This window comes from Quercus suber, unplaced genomic scaffold, assembly GCF_002906115.3.
Source record: "Quercus suber isolate HL8 unplaced genomic scaffold, Cork oak 2.0 scaffold_26, whole genome shotgun sequence".
Taxonomy (NCBI): Eukaryota; Viridiplantae; Streptophyta; class Magnoliopsida; order Fagales; family Fagaceae; genus Quercus; species Quercus suber.
In genome coordinates, this window is record NW_027069491.1 from 748,989 (window position 1) to 767,651 (window position 18,663).

The 18,663-nt window shown below is 34.7% G+C and overlaps 1 protein-coding gene across 1 annotated transcript; it reads left to right on the forward strand.

Moving 5' to 3' along the window:
- Positions 1-8,491: 8,491 nt before the first annotated feature.
- LOC111994027 (uncharacterized) lies at positions 8,492-17,449 on the forward strand. Its single transcript, XM_024025880.2, has 4 exons — positions 8,492-8,820; positions 9,000-9,211; positions 10,977-11,241; positions 17,014-17,449. The coding sequence occupies exons 1-4, from the start codon at positions 8,563-8,565 to the stop codon at positions 17,341-17,343; spliced, it is 1,065 nt and encodes a 354-aa protein (XP_023881648.1). The 5' UTR covers positions 8,492-8,562; the 3' UTR covers positions 17,344-17,449.
- Positions 17,450-18,663: the final 1,214 nt, after the last annotated feature.

Consider the following 18,663-nt stretch of genomic DNA (forward strand, 5'->3'; position numbering starts at 1 on the left):
TTAATATACTGTGTGCCATTATTGTGATACTATTATCCCAGTTTATGCCAATAAGTTATTGGCATAACTATTCTAAAAAATAAAATAATTAAAAAAAAAAAAAAAAAAAAGAAGAAGAAGAAAAAGTTATTGGGATAACGAATCTATCTCTTGTCTACCAAAAATTTGTGGAGTATATGTTAATATTTCCTCTAGTGACGCATGAATCTACGTGCATTGTCCTTATGAAAATGGTGATAGCACGATTTAAGCTAAAAATTATTTGTATTCTTTGTCCCTAGCCTAGTGGCCGGAGAAATTGTGAATTATTGTGATTAGCGACCACACAAGTAAAGAAAACAGCCAATACAATAATGAGAACGCCTAATCGCAAAAGGTTATGCATGAACCATGTAAACAATAATAATAATAATAATAATTGGAACTTACTCTTTGTCACGTTGGTGTTTCTATATATCTTTCTAGATGACTAGATTTCACTGGCCCTCATATATTCCTTTTCGAGGAATAGTAGATATTTTGAGAAAAGTAGCTTCCTATCTGATTAGGATATTCATTATATAACTTTTGTTAGGGATTGAACTTTCAACTCAATAAATAGTATTAATTCAATTGTTATAAACTCTTTTTTTGATGAATAGTATTAATTCAATTGTTATAAACTCATTTTTTTTTTTTTTTTTTTTTTTATGAATAGTATTAATTCAATTGTTATAATAAGGAGGATATGAGAATTTTAACCCTGATTCTACTTGTAAAGAAGACTAATCAATACGACTGACTTATAGAGCTTTTTGCCATTAAATAGTAATTCAGACGATTATCTATGTGTATTTCTAATCTTATAACCCGGTTGATAATCATATGATTTGTTTAAATAACTTCTTTCTTGTAATTGAAATCTAAGTAAATGATTATTGAATTGTCGTGTTATAGATTGGTGGAGGTTTGAAGGAAAATTCTTTCGCTTAAAAGTAGATAAATTGAAAGGTAGAAAAAGTGTATATTAGAAAGGAAAATCATTACCTAAAACAAAGATATGATTTGTTAGACAAGTAGATTATCTTTGCACCAATCGAATAGAGGAATATACTTCTAGGAAATGGCCAGATGGGCCACTTAATTTTGGAAGCCATAAAAACAATTAAACCAAAATTCAATCCTTTAAGAGGAATTAATTCAACTCATCCACTCAATCAAGACCTTAAATTGTTCAAGATGCCCCCTTTTTTTTCTCTCTCTTTGAGATGGGTAAATTCTAATTAGTGAATTTAAAACTTAATTAGTGTAGTGGTAGGATTGGCCATTCAAAACCTAAAGTGTAGTTGGGAGTTGGGATATATACTTTGAGTGGATTAGAATTTGAAAATTAATGGTCTCAGATGATGGATAGGTTGGCCTAGTAACAGCAATTAGGTTTGCTACCCAAAGCATTACGGGTTTGGGAAATATATATTAAAGTTATCAACAAAAGCATTAAGCGATAATTCCATTCCTTTTCGTACAGACTTATTAGGATAATTAAATGGGGTAATTAGCACTGATCCAAATTAGGTCCACTAACCATATGACCTTTTTCAGTCCAGAACAGTGTAGAGAAGTATATTTGAAGGAAATGAATATTTCATGCTAAAAAGGTTCAATGAATAGTGAAGTTTTGGAGTGAGAAAAAAAAAGAGGGCGATTCTTAGCGTAACGTTGATTTTGGTTATAAAGTTGTGTGAGGCACGTAAGGTGAGAGGTGTGTGTGTACGGTTGATACTGCTAATTGCTGCAGCCACTGTTTTTTTTATAAAGTCGGTGGAAGCAAGTAAAGCATTCTTCTTTCTCTCATTTGTACTCAAACTTATATAAGATTATACTATAAACATATTTTTCAAGAAAAATATATATACTTTGTTTCCTATCTTCAGGCCACACAACGTTACATCTTTCGTTACCATATACTTTTTCCCTTTAAAAAAAAATTATATATATGTAGAGGGAGAGATACCATAATATTTAGAACTTATAATAATTCATAATTATGAAAAGTGTTACATCCACAATATTTTCATAACACTTTCACAACAAATTATAAGTAGTAAGTTGTTATTGGTTTTAATTTGAATCTATAACTTAGTGTCTGTTTGGTAATGATTATTTTTGCTAACTTATTTTACTATTTAACTTATTTTTGCTACTATTCATGGATCTCACTGCACTTTTTGATACTATTCATGGATCTCACTATACTATTTCAGAATTTTTACATTTATCTACAGTACTTTCAATAAAAAGTTTTCAATTTTAGCAAAATAAAAAAATCCCAAATGGACCCTTAAATTCTTTTTTGCTCACCAATAATAACCAATAATGATCTATCATTTATAATTTGTTATGAAATTATTGTGAAAATATTATGAACATAGTATTTCTTCATAATTCTTATTCTTTATCATCAAATCAATACATTAATTATGGTATGATGGCTATTCATGAGTTTTGTAGAGTTAAATTTCCCATTTACATAAGCAAGATAATAGATCTGCTCATTTACTAGCAAAATATACCCTCGGCATTTCTGATTTCTTTACTTGGGTTTCGAAACAAAAATGTTCTTGTTACTTTTCAGTCTTAATAAAGTTCTTTGTCCTCCCATTTAAAAAAAAAATCAAGACATTAATAAATTTTCTTTTTAGCGTAAGTGAGAGATCATTTATAACTAATAAATATTCATTACACATACACACACATATATATATATATATATATAATGTATGTAGGATTCAGATCCTCTAGATTTCTTAGAGTACTCTATTAATAAATTTCTTTAAATCCTAACAACTTTTTAATGATTTAAAGGTTTAGATTCTGCCATATCAGCATTCCACTAATAATATTCTTAAGATAATAAAATAATGTTGCAAACAAAACAATTAAGATTATTGTTAGTAGAATGCTGACATGGCAGAATCTAAACCATTAAATCATTAAAAAAATGGCTAAGATTTAAGAAAATTTATTTGGTAAAGTACCTTAAGAATTCTAGAGAATCTGAATCCGTGTGTATGGCATGATTTTTAGTATTATGTTAATTGGATTGATTTCTTTCACGCGTCTTCCTCACGCTAAGTAGTGCAAAGGGTGGGGCTACCTCATATTTAAATAAGTTTTGATGTGCCCAAGAGTTCATGACACATTACTGTCAAACTCTTGCATCATCAACTATTTTTGATCCATAACTTTCTTGCCCATCTAAACACTTGCTGTTATTGGACTAGTTTTAGTTAGCATAATTGCATACACATGTGAACCCAAGATACAATTTAAATAAGTTCCAGCTTGTTATTAATCTAATCATAGCGCCAAAATGCTGGTGGAGAAGAAACAACTATTTTTTTTTTTAATATATTTATATTGAGATCTCTTAGTGCTAATCATTTTAGCTATCATGATTTCTTCGTGATAAATTAAGAAATTAAGAAGTCTTCAGTAAAAGCATCCTCACATAGTAGCCTTACAGATTTAATGTCATCTCTGTTGATGTTGATTTTACGGAGCTTGTTTTACATAATCATAAAACAAATGAGAGAGAGAGTTAAAGATTCAGTAATATAAACTGAACAAACTTCATGCCCCCCACATTCACTCCCCCCCCTTTTTTTTTTTTTTTTTTTTTTTTTTGAGAAGATACTATTTGTAGTCCTGGTGGTGTTGTTTTGTAAGTCTATTTTTGTAAGTTAGTGCTGTCTCGGTGAACAATGTAAACTTTGTTGTGTTTGTCTCTTTTAGTTCAATAAAGCTTTTGTTTAAGCAACAAATATATTTTGCTCTTTGCATGGGTTTGAGACTCTCACATATTTTCTAATTTGCTCTCAAAAAAAAAAAAAAAAAAAGACTTCCACATATAAGACTTTCATTTAATCTACTTGTAAGGACTCAATTTTAGGCCCAGGCCCAAAAGATGTGGGACGTTGACCCAGTAAGCCCAAAACAATAAATTTGTAAAAAGTGGGCTAAAGAACTTGGTCCTAGAGAATTGTACAATAGCTAGTATGGATGTTAAGAGTAGTTTAAATAGAACAGTAGACATGAGTATGAACAAATTAACTGTCCAAGGAGGTTAGCCTTCTTATAAATCAGTAAAACTTGGTGCAAGAATTATTCTGATTGCTACAGTGTTCCTTTATTAATTTTTCCACACACCACCTCATAGGCGGTCTCTCACATTATATATCTTCCTTTGGATCATCCTTATCGTACACTTGTTGATCATCCGGACCCCCTCTGTGTGCTTATCCCATCAGACACCTCCTCTGGCTTTCTGTGAGTTGCAATGGCCAAGGTAACACTGTTCAAAGGTCCTCTCTACATAAATGCGGCCAGAAAAGTAGATGCAGTATATTTAATGCAGTGGTAGCAGCTTTTCCACAGATGCTCTTGAGCTCTAATCCTTCTCGCAAGTTTGTGGGTTGTAACTTGATTGATGGAGCTCCCTATAAGGTTCCTTTCACTAGCGGAGTCCACCATGGGATTGCTCCTAGTTGATCCGAGGATATGTTCCTCCTCAGACAACCTTCCTCACTCCCTATTTGCAGGACTGCTAATTTGAGACTTCCACAACTATTTATTCCTCCTCGGACATGCCCATGTCCTTGGGCCAAGCCCAAAGGCCCAACATGTATTTTTGGCATATAACCCTACAATAGCCCCTCAAAACTTGCTTTTTTTTTCCCCCATCCGAGAAGGAAAAAGGGAGTTTTGATTTTAAGGGTTAAGACCATCTGACCCTCTAGTTCACACATGCACCAGTTCCGTTTTTCACGCCTCATGATTATCCCTGACGTTTCGCAACTTACGAAGCATCATTAATTGCTGCAAGTGGCATTCTGTCCCCGCATCCAATGATGACCAACAAATCCAACGATTAACATTTTCCTTCGAATTTTGAGCGGGATTTATTCCCACCCGCCCCTTCCCCTATATAAAACATCGTGGGATCCATTTCTCCCTTTACTTCGCAAACCTTCAAGTATTTCAAAGAACCTTAGCACTTCAACTCACAGAACATCTCAGATTCCTGAGTCTTCATGATCCTTTCCCTCAAGAAATTTTTTGAAAGATTATTTCTAAAGGTCCAGGATCCAATGCACTTACTTCCATAAGTATCTTCCCCCTTGAACCCTTTTATTTTCTCCTCGGCCAATCACCTCGGCCTTCCATTCTCACTTCCTTGATTTATAAACTCCAGTTGATTTGTCTTAGGTTGTCCAAATGGGTAGATTCGCGAGCCTAGTAGACTCCCTTGCAAAAATAGAAGTCTTTAAACGTAAATACCATATACCTCAGGAGGTCGGCCTACGATATTGCTCTCCGGAGCAAATCATGTCACATAGAGGAGAAGGGGAAGTTGTCATCCCTATGATAGTTTTCATAGAGGGAGGGATGACTTTGCCGATTGGTAGGATAACCCAGGATTACCTTTTCAACCATAGGTTATGCCCCCACCAATGCGCACTTAATATGTTTAGGGTCCTAGGATGCGTCGATGCTCTTAATGAGCATTTCCAATTAGGACTCACCTGGCACGATGTGACCCATCTTTACGAATGCCACACTCAAGCCGACGAGGGATATTATCTCAAGTCCCGGTCACCCATAGTCAGGCTTATCTCATGCCTCCCCAAATCTAACAAGGGAATGAAGGACGATTACCTCATCGCTTCAGGGGCGTGGCATGATGGTCTTCATTGCTCAGTACGAGAAGGGGTGCCAAGTGGGTCATCTTAGAGTTAGGTTCCTATAGCAAGAAACTTAGATTTTTTAACCCTAACCACATCGTTATCTCTGTGTCATTTTACTATCTTTTAATGAAAAGATCCAATTTACTAACTGTGTTTAATTTCTCGGCTATGTTTGCAGATAAAAATCACGCTGCTTTTCGGCTCAGCCTAACCCACACTACAGCCCTCATCAACCTTCTCCAATCAGAAATCTTTGTGAGCGAGAATTGACAGTTACGAGCTGTTCACATGATCTTAAAGTTTGAGCCTATTTCAAAGATTTTTAAAGAGGTCGGCCACGCTATCAGAGCCGGGGATCCTTGGATAAACCGGATTGTTGTGTCGAAGCCGAACTTCTTGGCCCGAGACGACCTTTCCCTAGTCGAGCGGCCAGTTCTCCCAATCCCTTCACTGCTCATAGTACCCCAACAACAAATCCCTCTCAGAGCAATGGCAGTAGCAGAAGAAGGGGTCAGTTCCTCGCGCCTATCATTGGAAGAGGAGATAGACCAATTTAGATTTGAGGAGGAAGAGACTCGAAGGATTCCTATAGTTGCCATATTGAACGAGACTGACAGGCAATTTGGTGTTGACGCCCCAGTTCTGATAGTTGCCTGCCCTGACAGCTCCATAGACGAAGAGGAAGATAGTATGGCGCTGAACAAGAGTGGTAGGAGTTTGAGAGACCTTATGGCTTCTAGAGGCAAGGAGTCAACTTCAAAGGAGGTCATCAAGTCCACAATCCCAGCCAAACTTCCCCCTACCCTTCCTCAGATCCTCGCCGATCTCGGACTAAAGGCAAATCCAGATCTGAGAAAGAAAAGGCCCGTCGTGGAGCTTAAGGAAGGAGATGTGGGTCCCTAAAAGGGATCAAAGTAGCAAAAGGTGACCAAAGAAACTCAGGATAAAAGGTTAAAATCAGTGGACAACCGAGAAGAGGAAAACAGGGCCGAGGTGTGTATGCCACAACGCACATGGTCTCTTAAGCTAGAGGCAGATGGGAATCCTATCCCATAGAGCGCCTTGGTCCGAGATTTTCAAAGGGGCCTGCGACATGGTAAGCGATTTGCGACACTCTTGAAAGTTTATTCCTTACTTTGCCTACTCACTATCATCATTTCATTTCCTTTTTCATTTTTTTTTTTTTTTTACTTAGAAAATTCTTTCATTGTTTTGTACAAATCACCCAGCAATTTTTTGTGGCCGAAGAGTGGGTACACAGGCTCGTACTGAAGCTGACATTGCTGACCTTGCTCACGCCGAAGTTGAGAAGTCCTTGGGGACTCTCAAACAAGAGCAGGTCGAGCTATCAGAAAAATTCAAAAACGTGGACCAAGCTCGTCGGAGTGCTAAGGCGGGCATTAAAAGCATAGAAAAGCAGGCTAAAGATTAATGCCAAAAGCTGCATTTGACTGAGATCAAGCTAGCTACCCAAAAGCAGTTGGTCATGGACCTTAAGGCCAAGCTGCAGAAGGTAGGGAAGCAGTTAATCTGGCCAAGGAGGTAGCAGAGGCAGAGAAAAAGGCCTCCTATTTACTGGGCGTGGAAGAAACGAAAATCCAGCTAGCCGAGGAGCTCTTCGAAGTTTGCAGGGATTACTGCGATGCGTCATGGGATAAGGCCCTTGACGCTACAGGAGTCCCTACGGACTCTGCTCTAAGGCAACCATGGAGCATATATTATCATCCAAACATCCGTGTAGCCCCTGGTGCCACCGTTTCTCCCCCAACTATCGCCTCAAACATTCCAAGGCAGTCCCATGCTGTGGAAGCTGCTCCCCTTCCCCTCGAGTTTGGTGATCAGATCCAAGGGGTTGAGGAGAATATAGATGAGGGTAAAAGTGAAGAAGTTGTCACGAAGGAGAAGGGGGCAGAGGCCAAGGCCAAAGACGCTGATCCTAAAGCCAAGGATGCTCCTACATCTCAGCTGAGCTAGAAGGAAGGTCCACCAGTGCCAAAACCCAAGACATAGTACTTATGTTTTTTTTTTTTTTTAGAAGTGCTTTGTTAAGGAATGTAATGTACTCCCTTTTTGGCATAATGAAGGTGTTTTTTCTTTTTGTTTCCTATTCATTTGCTTTGCACTTTACTCTGCTTATTTATCTTAATAGTTCACTCAAGTAACAGAAACACAATTTGGTATCACATGTTTATGTCTGTGTATAAACCCCCCTGTAAGGAATGTTAATTTTACAAACTTGTATTTTATATGAAAAATAAAAAGATGTAGGCAAATTGCATCTTGCTCACCACCTAAGTAAATAAACACCAACTTTAGGTTGCTTAACAATTTTTATTCGAGTGGTAATCTCACCCCAATATGTGATCTGAGAACCTGATACAACTTAGGCTCTATTTGATACTTATAGAAGAGCCATTAAGTGTCAATTTCACCTAAGTATGACATGGCTTAGGATCTATTTGACTACTTAGTAAGGTGCTATTAAATGTTAATTTCACCTAAGTATATGGTCTGAGAGACCTAATAATAATAATAATAGTAATTAAAGAGGAAAAAACTGTTCAACCATGCACACCACTATTAAAAAAAATATATCAAAAACAGTTTTTTTTTTTTTTTTTCATTAAAAGTTTCTGAAAAGTTTTCTAGACCAATAAATAGGAAAATAGGAAAAGGAAAATGCTACCTACTTGAGATTTCCATGATTGCAATTATTTGTGGCTAAAGTGATTCTCAATTATTACCTCTCTACACACACACACACACACACATATATATTCCTTACTTATTTTCAGGGTAGGTCTTCCCTCCCCAACTTCAAATACCAGAGATATCCATGTTTGCTGTGGTCTTATTGATGGGATTGCTAGCAATAGGATGGGCTTATCGAGCCATCCGCCCACCACCTCCCAAAATTTGTGGCTCACCTGGCGGACCATCCATCACAGCACCTAGAATAAAGCTTAGGGATGGAAGGTATTTGGCTTACAAGGAGCATGGTGTGCCTGCACAAGTGGCCAAACACAAGATTATCTTTGTTCATGGCTTAAGTGCTTGTAGACATAGTCCTGTGATTTTGAAAAGCCTCCCTCAGGTACTTTACTGTGTTCTTTATTTACATTGAATTTCTAAATTATTATGTTCTATTTTGAAAAGCCTCCCTCAAGTACTGTACTAAGTTCGTTCAGCAAAAAAAAAAAAAAAAACTGTACTGTGTTCTTTTATTTGCATTGAGTTTCTAAATTATTATGTACTAAAGGAAATACTTTTCAGGAATTTATTGAAGAACTTGGACTACACATTTTGTCTTTTGACAAACCCGGTTATGGAGAAAGTGATCCACATCCAAAACAAACAGTGAAAAGTTTGGCTTTAGATATCGAAGAGCTTGTGGATCAGTTGGAACTCGGTTCCAAATTTTATGTAATTGGTTATTCTATTGGGAGCCATCTGGTTTGGGGCTGCCTCAAGTACATTCCTCATAGGTATGAACTAGCTTTTATATATATATCAAAGATTTTTTTTTTTTTCCCTTTAACAGTAAATCTGTTCTTTTATGAGCAGTTTACTATTGCTAACCTTGATCCTTGTGAAGAAAAGGAAAAAACTAGAAAAGAAAAAGAGGCCTGAATGAAAGAAAAAAAAAAAAAAAACAGCAGTATTATGTCAAATTTTCTATTCTAAAATATATTTCATTTAAATATCATTTTTTTTTTCATTCGTTTCTTATTATTATTATTTTCTTCACTTTTCAAAATATTTATAACTTATCACTTCAATTAAATGTCATCACTTCTCACTTATCACTCTATCACTTATTTTTCATCACTCAAAATATACCAAAAATCACCTACCAACGTTTGCACCTTAATCCAATCATCTTTTTCAATTACAAAAACCCCCAAAAGCGAGCCCCATTGTCTGACTGTGAAAGTGATGTGCGTGATAACTATGGTCGGTGTTTTGTTTAATTGGGTCTGAAAATTGAGGTGGCAATGTCTGACCGTGGGCCCCAACACTTGCTAAAAATTACACAAAATGCCATCGTTACTCATGTCTCTATTCTCAGAAACTCCAAAAACTTATTTCCGAATTTGCTCTCTCATCAATCAAAATCTAGAGAATTGAGTGATGGTATATCACTGAGTGAGGTCTACTGATTTTCTAAACACTCACACAGTCACACTCACTTTTCAAAGAAACATAAAATAAAATAACTGTTTCCAAGATCTTATTTTAGATAATCGGCGGGAAAGAATGTGAGTGTTATTCTTGAGTTCATTACCCATATTGGGCTCGTCTTATTTTAAGGAGACCATTGTTAATACTCTAAATAGCCACATCTCAGATACTAGCACTAGAGTAGTATCTTGCTATGCTTATGTAACTATTGTGAATATATTTCGGATGTGCATATAATTTTATAATGGTGAAATCTATGGTACTCTTTTTTTTTCCTATAACATACCTACTTAGTCTTAAACATTAACATATGATATTACCTTATTTAATATATATTTTATGATAATAGATAAATGATTAAGACCACATAGGTATAATGCATACAAAAAAAGTATGTACCACTAAGAGCCTTGTAATTTTAACTGACACTTCATAATGTTTCTAACTAAGATATTCACATTCAAAACTGTTCTCCTCCACTATCACATATATATAAAGTGTGTACTATTTTCAATAAAATATTGGAGAGAGAGAGAGAGAGAATGATAACCTTTATTCAATTGTGTGTATAAAGTAAGTGAATAATAATAACATTTATTCAATTGTGTGTATGAAGTAAAAAATGGTATTAAAACACTAATTGGAATGACCCTTGGTTTTGGCAAACTTGATATGAAAATTAATGATAATATTTATTCAATTGTGTGTATATAGTAAAATTGGTATTAAAACACAATAATTAAAATGAGCCTTTGGTTTTGGGAAACTTGATATGAAATTGATTAATACAATGAATAAGATTGGTGAAAATACTATTCCATTTTTCTCTAGAACATTAAAACATAGTAAAATTGTCATGTGAAGAAAAAAATGGTCATTTAAAAAAAAATTAAATAAATAAAGGTTTCTAAAGAACCATATTTCATATTAAATTACGTACATCTCAATTAGAAGTAGTTATGATGTACTATTGTTTCAATTTGAGAAAGTTGTCCTGTTATTCTGAACTCTAAAGAAAACAAATTTAAATACAAATTTGTGTAATCTGATTTTGTCATACGTCTACAGGTTAGCAGGAGTAGCACTACTTGCACCAGTTATCAACTACTGGTGGCAAGGTCTGCCTCCCAAGTTGTCTACAGAGGCTTACTACAAACAACTACCTCAGGACCAGTGGACAGTTCGAGTTGTTCATTACATACCATGGCTAACCTATTTATGGAACACACAAAAGTGGTTTCCTGCATTAAGTGCTGTACCCGGAAACCCTAATATTTTCTCTCGACAAGATTTAGAAATAATGTCTAAAAAGATTGGGACACAAATCAACAAGGTACGTACGTAGTTGAACGTTCTCTTTTATTCGTTAAGAGTAAATATTTTCAGCCCAAAAAATTGCTTTAGGAAACTTCTATGAGTAACAACGTTGTTAACTACCTAGTTTTCTACAAATATTTCTATTGTGATCTTGCAGTTGGCACTCTCAACTTGAAGAGGAAACCGTTGTAATTTCGTAGATAACACAAAAAAGATAAGTACTACTATAGTATTATAGATTTAAATTTCAACTTATAATGTCTGCTTAAATCTAAAAGTTGGTTGTGAAATCATTTAACAGTACTTCCATAGTTGTACAACTTTTAACTATAAAAGAGTAAAGAATAAAAAGTATTCATGTTCCATTAACAACATGAGGCTATCAATAATATTAATGTTGGTTGTAACTTTAGTGTAGTGGTAATGTGGCATGCATTTAGTGAGCCATGTGTCTTTATCAGATAGCAATGAGATTACAAATGTGAGATGTTGGACATTGGTGACCCCAACAAAAGAAACTATTGTTAATTGTAGGCCATATAGGGATGGTCAACCGTGATGAAAAACTTTCTCAAAAAAAAAAAAAAAAAAAAACCGTGATGAAATTAATTAGAAAATATTTTTATTCAGCTATTAATTTATATATGAGTTGTCATGAGTAGGATCATTAATGAATAAGAATATATTGGGAGTAGCTATGAAAAGATAAGTTGGGAGAGGAAGTTTAGAGTCCAAATCTTCTGTCCCACTTTTCTTGCTTCATTCTATACTCCACCAATAAATACTTACCACGTGTTCACTTAATTAATTAAATACTATCATTATTGACTTATTAATACTACAGTTATTAATTAATAGTAATATTTAATTAATTAGGTGAACACGTGGCAAGTATTTATTAGTAGAGTATAACGTGGAGCAGGAAAAGTAAGACAGAAGATTTAGACTCGAGAGACAGAAGATTTGAAAATCTATCTACTGCATTAAATATGAAGATGATAACCACCTAACCACCAATCCAGCAGCACTACCACCACCGCAACCTACCACCACCTAACCAACACTGACACAAATTGTTTGAACAGTTGATAATCCACCACAAAGTTGACCCAAAATCCATGGAAAATTAAACCAAAATCAGCGCAAGCAATTAGAAAACCTAACTCAAAATCAAGCAAAACCAAAATCAAGCCAAACTCACCTAGAAACCCAACTCAAAAATAGTCCAAACCCACCGGGAAACCCAACTCAAAATCAATTCAAACCCACTGAAAAACCATCCCAAACGAAAATCAAAACCAAAGCCAACAGAAAACCCACATGAAAAACCCAAAGGAGCCGCTGCTACTCTGCCGCCAGATCTACCGCCGTGTGTGAGTGTTTGAGAGAGGAAGATACTTGAGGTAGGATTGAGAGAGAGACTTTTGGAATTGATATTTGAGAGATACGGTTCAGATGAAAGAGAGAAAGATATATAAATGAAATAGAGATATTAATAAATACTAATAAAAAAGGAATAAGTAATATTATTTAAATATAGTAGATAGTAAAATATATAAATTGATTCGTGTGTTTTCAAAAGTGGCAGTGTAAAATAGAAAAAGTAAGTTTTTAGTGTAAAATAGACTGAAAAATAGGGAGTGTTTGAGAGAGTAGTTTGAGTTATGTTGTTTGGGTGTTTTTGATATACGTTTGAGTGAAAAGTGTGTAATGTTGTTTAAAATATATAGTTTTGTGTTTGAACTAGCTTGCCAAATGTGGGGGCCTTTTTTGTGTGCGTTGGGCTAAGATGCCTTCCGCGATAGTAGGCCCGAGTGTTCTAAGTAAGGGAGTTGAGACCGGTCCAACTGGAACTCAACTTGGGTCGGCTTGTGCGCAAACGTTGAGTCCAAGTCCAAGGGAAGATGCTGCGAAGTGGGCTTATCCCCTGTTTCTGCCGCAGGAACTTTTCTCCAGTTTCTACCGCAGGATTGACTTTTCTGCTACAGAATGAACTATTCTTCGGTTACTGCCAAGGTCTAACTTTTCTGCTGTGCAGCAAAACTTTCTGCCGTGTAGTAAAACCGTCTGCTATGCAATAAAATTTTCTGCTATGCAGTGAAGCTGCCTGCTGTGCGATAAAGCTTTCTACTGTGTAGTAAAGCTTTTTGCCGAGCTTTAAAGCTTTCTGTCGTGCTTTAAATCTTTCTGCCGTGCTTTAAAGCTTCCTGCCGTAAAGCCTTGTGCAATAGAGCTGTTTGCTATGCATTAAAGCTATCTGCTATGCTTTAAAGCCGTCTGCCATGCTTTAAAGCCTTCTACAACGTGAATGACCACTCTTCGTTTTTACTGCAGAAACACTTTTTTACTTCCTGCGCATAAACAAATCTAAAACCCAAAGAAAATACCCATCAAACAAATATTAGTTTAAATGGGTTAGCATATTCTCAAACATATACATACATATATGAGTATATATACTTATACGTATTCACATATACATATATAAAATATATTTTTCCAGAACATGAGAAACAATGTATATGTATATATATACTTATAGCAGGATAATGATTAGCTTGTGTCAACAGTAAAATACGTAACAACAAATAAAGAAGAAAGCTTCGGCAGGAAATGGTTTAGCTTGTATAATAATTAACACGGTAAATATAATAAAAAGGTACTACAGCAGAATAAATAATACAGCAAGTAAAGACCCCACAGCAGAACAACTGATGCGGCAAACGTGATAAAAACATATTACAGCAGGATGACTAAATACGGCAGATATAAGTTATAATGAGAGAAATCAAATATATTTGCAATCAAAATTAAGTAATAAATCTGCCCATGGAATAAGTAAACCAAGAAGGAACCCAAACTCCAACTTCAACAACCTTATCATGGGCTCCTGCCATAAAAGTTGTTCATTTTGGAGAATAGGCCTAAATGGCTACTAGCTATTACTTTTAGAGATTTCAAAGAGTGGGTTTGCTAAGAGGTAGGAAAAAGATGGTCTATTGATGCATGCTCCTATTACTACCGCGTTTTCTCTCTTCTTTTTCTTTCTTTCTTTCTTTCTTTTTCTCCCCTCTGGGTGTTTTTCTTCTTCCCCTGTTTTTTACTCATTCCCCTGTTTTTTCCTCCACCTCTGTCCCTCTTTCGATCCCTTTTTTCTGCCGTGGTTACCTTCCTTTTATAGTGAGCTAATTCAATGGGATTTCTCCCTTTTACCCCTAGGGCTTCACCAACTGTTTTTGGTTTGTTGTGGGCATCCCTTCAAGATTACCCACTCACCCATTGGTTGCCCCGACCACAGCCATCTGCTCAGAACATGTTTGTTGCACGACAAAATTCTCTTTTGTTTGTTCCTGCCGTATACCTCTACCTCACTACCTAGCTCTATGGCATGCATCAGTGATCCCAACCATTTATTACTTCTTTTGGGTAAGATACCATCCCAGTAGGATATATTCCTAAAAGAAGTTATGGTAGGAAACCAAATATAGACCACCTTTTCCCCCCACCACCAAACCACGCCCTCTGAATCTCTTTGACCGTGGGCCCACCTCCCTTGTATTGGCTGGGTACAGGTTGGTGGTGCCCCGACCCTTTTGTGCTTGCTCCACTGTCTTTTGTTTTTGTCTCCCACACCATTCCTGCCGTAGCAGATTATTTCTATTTCGTCTGCTGCATGTTTGTCTTATTTCTTCACGCATTTCCTGCTGCATTTGTCGTTTCCTTTAGTTTAACTCTTCCTTCACGCAATTCCGGCTGCTAACACTTCCTGTTGCTCCTTGTTTCTTTTCATCGTTCTTCTTCATATCAATTTTCATGCCTATCTTTTTTTTTATACAAAATGATTTGGGCCTTTGTGGGCCAAAAAATGTTGACTGGATCAAAAGGGCATTGGGCCCAATTTATTTTCATCTGCCAAAGCTATCCTGCCAGAGAACTGTATTCTGCGGCAGACTTGTATTTTGTTGCAAATTTGCGTTTTGCTGTAGATTGCTTTCACTTGCACTTCTTTCTTTGGACCCTTCTTGTTCTTTGGTCTTCTTGGTGGGCCTTTGGGCCTTGCTCTTCATTGGGCTTTCTTCCTCATAAGCCTTTGGGTACAGATTTGTAAAAATGAGCATCAACACCAAACAAGCCCCTAGATTGATGCAAATGCTCTAAAAGTTTATAGGTAAAAAAGTTTAAATAGTTAAAAAGAATTTACATAAAGGAAATATTAACCAATGCCCTAAGAATATTAGTTTATGAGATTTTAAAAACATTTTATTGGAAGAATGATAAAAAAAAAAAAAAATGTTGTTGACAATTTTTTATATTTCTCAAGAAAATAGTGTCAAAATTTTTCTATTATGATTTATTAACAATTGTCCTAAAGGTATCTGTTAACATGACCCTTTATACAATCAATTTTTACATCTCACATGATGTGGTAATTGTATGGTACATATCTAAATCTAAAATTTTTAGAGCATTCTTATTTGGGAGCCAAAATGTAAAATACAACCTTTTATAGTAAGAACTATATTTAGATCTTACTATATAGTATGTTTAATTTCTTTTAAAAAAAAATTTTAATAATGTGTGGGGTATTGTACTTTTTGTTTTGGGTGAGTTAAGCGTGGCCTTATTATAAAATTAGAATTTTTTTAAATTATTTTAATATGATGTGTCATAAAATAGAGTTTGAGATGTAGGTTGTATTATTAAAATGAGAAAGCAAACTAGATAAATTAACTTTGAGTATGCCAAATGCTTTTTTTTTTTTTTTGCATTGCCGGATGGGAATGCTCATATGTTACTTTGAAATTTGGAATAGTTTTTTGGTTCTGCTAGCTAGATCACATTTGGAGAGAGAGAGAGAGAGAGAGAGAGAGAGAGAGAGAGAGAGAGAGAGAGAGAGAGAGAGAGAGAGAGAGAGAGAGAGAGAGAGAGTATTCCAATGGGTTGTTGTGTATCTTAAGACCAAAAACAATTTCTTACCCTGCGACAATGAATTTCTCAAAATGAGAACAATTTTTCATGTTAGAAATATGGTTAAATTAATGATTAAATTTAGAATTTTTTAACAACTAAACTTTTGAGATGATCGGTAATTTAACAAGGAAATGTTAAAGAATTCCCTTAGGGCATTTATTAGTGAACCATTTTAGGAAAAATTTTATAGGGAAAAAAAATTAATGTTTTAACAGCTTTTTATATTTCTTATAAAAGTGGAGTCAAAACTTTCCTGAAATAGTTTATTAACAATTTCCCTAAAGGCACTCGTTAACATAACCCATTTAACAATTCTAATTATTTTTGAACAAAATTTAGTTACAAAATTGGTTGTGACTTAAGGCAACAACCTTACTCAATATTTTTTTATTGGAAGTAAATTTTGATAAATCCACTATTGAATTGTATTTTCTTTTTATATCCTCCATACTTGCAAAATTTCTAGAAAATTAAAGATGAATGGCTATATCATCAATAAATTGTTTAAATTGCTAGTTTTTGTAGTTTAAAATTATACATAAAATATAAGCTTGTAGATTATATAGTAAATAATGTCCGATTGGCACAAAATTTGACATGTATATTAAGAGTATAAAGAACATGTAATTCAACTGTTAGATTTTCAAAATATGTTGTAAAATTAATTTTTTTTAAAGAAAATTGTAACCTTAAACTACAACCAATTTTGTAACTAAATTTTATCCTTATTTTTTTACCCTCCAGTAGGTTTGCGTCAAAATAAACATTTATAGAACAAGCATTTATTTATTATGCACTCTTAAATGGGTCTTTGCAGGCACATGTATTTCAGCAAGGAGAATTTGAATCAGTACATCGTACCTTACTAGTTGGATTTGGAAATTGGGAATTCAGTCCTATCAATCTAGAGAATCCCTTCCCTAACAATGAAGTCTCAGTTCATTTGTGGCAAGGTGATGAAGATAAGCTTGTAGTTGTTGAATCGCAGCGCTTTATTGCCAAAAAACTTCCATGGATTCAATACCATGAGTTACCAGGTGCTGGACACTTTTTTCCTTATGCTGTTGGAATGAGCCAAGTTATCATAAAGACACTTTTATTTGGCAAGAAGCAACAGAATTTTGATGCAGAATTAACAGAATGTTGATCTTATACGATGTCCAAAAATTCTTTTGCCATTTTTATTTTTAAAGAGAACCATTTGCTTTATTAAGAATTTAATAGTGTCCTAATTTATTCTCCGAATTTAAGGTGAGTGGATCTGAGTTCGCCCTTTGGTTTTAATTTGATCATGAGATGTCAAATCTTGGCCATTGAGTGGCTGATCTAGGCTAAGGGTGGCCTATCTTTGTTTCAGGGCCTTGGATTATGCAATAGAAAAGGTTTAAAAATAAATAAATAAATTATAGTCCGATTTGCTTAGTTAGTGGTTTTTTTCTTTTCCCTTTTCTTTTCATTTTTATGACTTTTGGTGTATGCTGTTTTGTTTATTTCAGTAAACTCACTGCGTAACTACCTTTTTTTAATCTCTACATTTTGGGATACTTTCAATTAAATCCTCAAGTTTTATAAGTTCATTTTTTGTCCTTAAAATTTTAATTTGCCATCAATTTGGTCCCCAAATGAAGATATGATATAAACCAAAATAATAGTAAATTTATAAATACTAATCACAGGCTCACGCGATGCAAGAGAATATATAATTATTTTGAGATATAGTATAATGTATAATTTACTCTCTAAATTTTATTGTAAATAATTTGTTTATTCTAAAAATTAAACAATTTTTAAAAATGCATGCACACTTGAAGTGTGGGCGCAACTTCTTAAATGCAAGTAGAAAGGGCAAGCCCAAAAAGAGAAATGATCAATAGATTAGGAGGCAGCCTGTTTATTCTAAAAATTAAACAATTTTTAAAAATGCATGCACACTTGAAGCGTGAGCGCAACTTCTTAAATGCAAGTAGAAAGGGCAAGCCCAAAAAGAGAAATGATCAATAGACTCTCTCTCTCTCTCTCTCTCTCTGAGCCTTTTCTTTTAGAACCATGTCTATAACTTTCTAGATTAAGGCTCTATTTTTTTGTACCTTCCTTGGATTGCGTTGAAATTCAGCATGTTATACTCAAGATAAAATATCATTTTCAACCAATGTATTGACGAAGAAAAATAAGTGAAAGTGTCCAATTTTACTAGTATTGGACACTTTCACTTATTGGTTAGAATTGGACTTTTGTATAATTTATATTGCTGTTCTACTATCTAAATTAAAAGCGAACTTTTCACGTGTTTCTAGTATCTAAAAAATGCCCCACATTTTGATAGAACTAGTTGAGATGCGTGTGTTTTGAACATGTATACATATCTTAGCGTATTTAACCCTTTTTTTTTATACAAACAAAATCAAAGCCCCTTTCTAAACTCCTTTTATACAGATAAAAACAAATCTTTTACCCAATTTATATGGAC

Bases quoted from the DNA above. Each gene is read 5' to 3' on its own strand.
- LOC111994027 (XM_024025880.2), top strand. From the start codon at position 8,563: ATGTTTGCTGTGGTCTTATTGATGGGATTGCTAGCAATAGGATGGGCT. The intron at 9,212-10,976 runs GTATGAACTAGC...ATACGTCTACAG, and splicing joins CTCAAGTACATTCCTCATAG to GTTAGCAGGAGTAGCACTAC. The intron at 11,242-17,013 runs GTACGTACGTAG...GGGTCTTTGCAG, and splicing joins TTGGGACACAAATCAACAAG to GCACATGTATTTCAGCAAGG.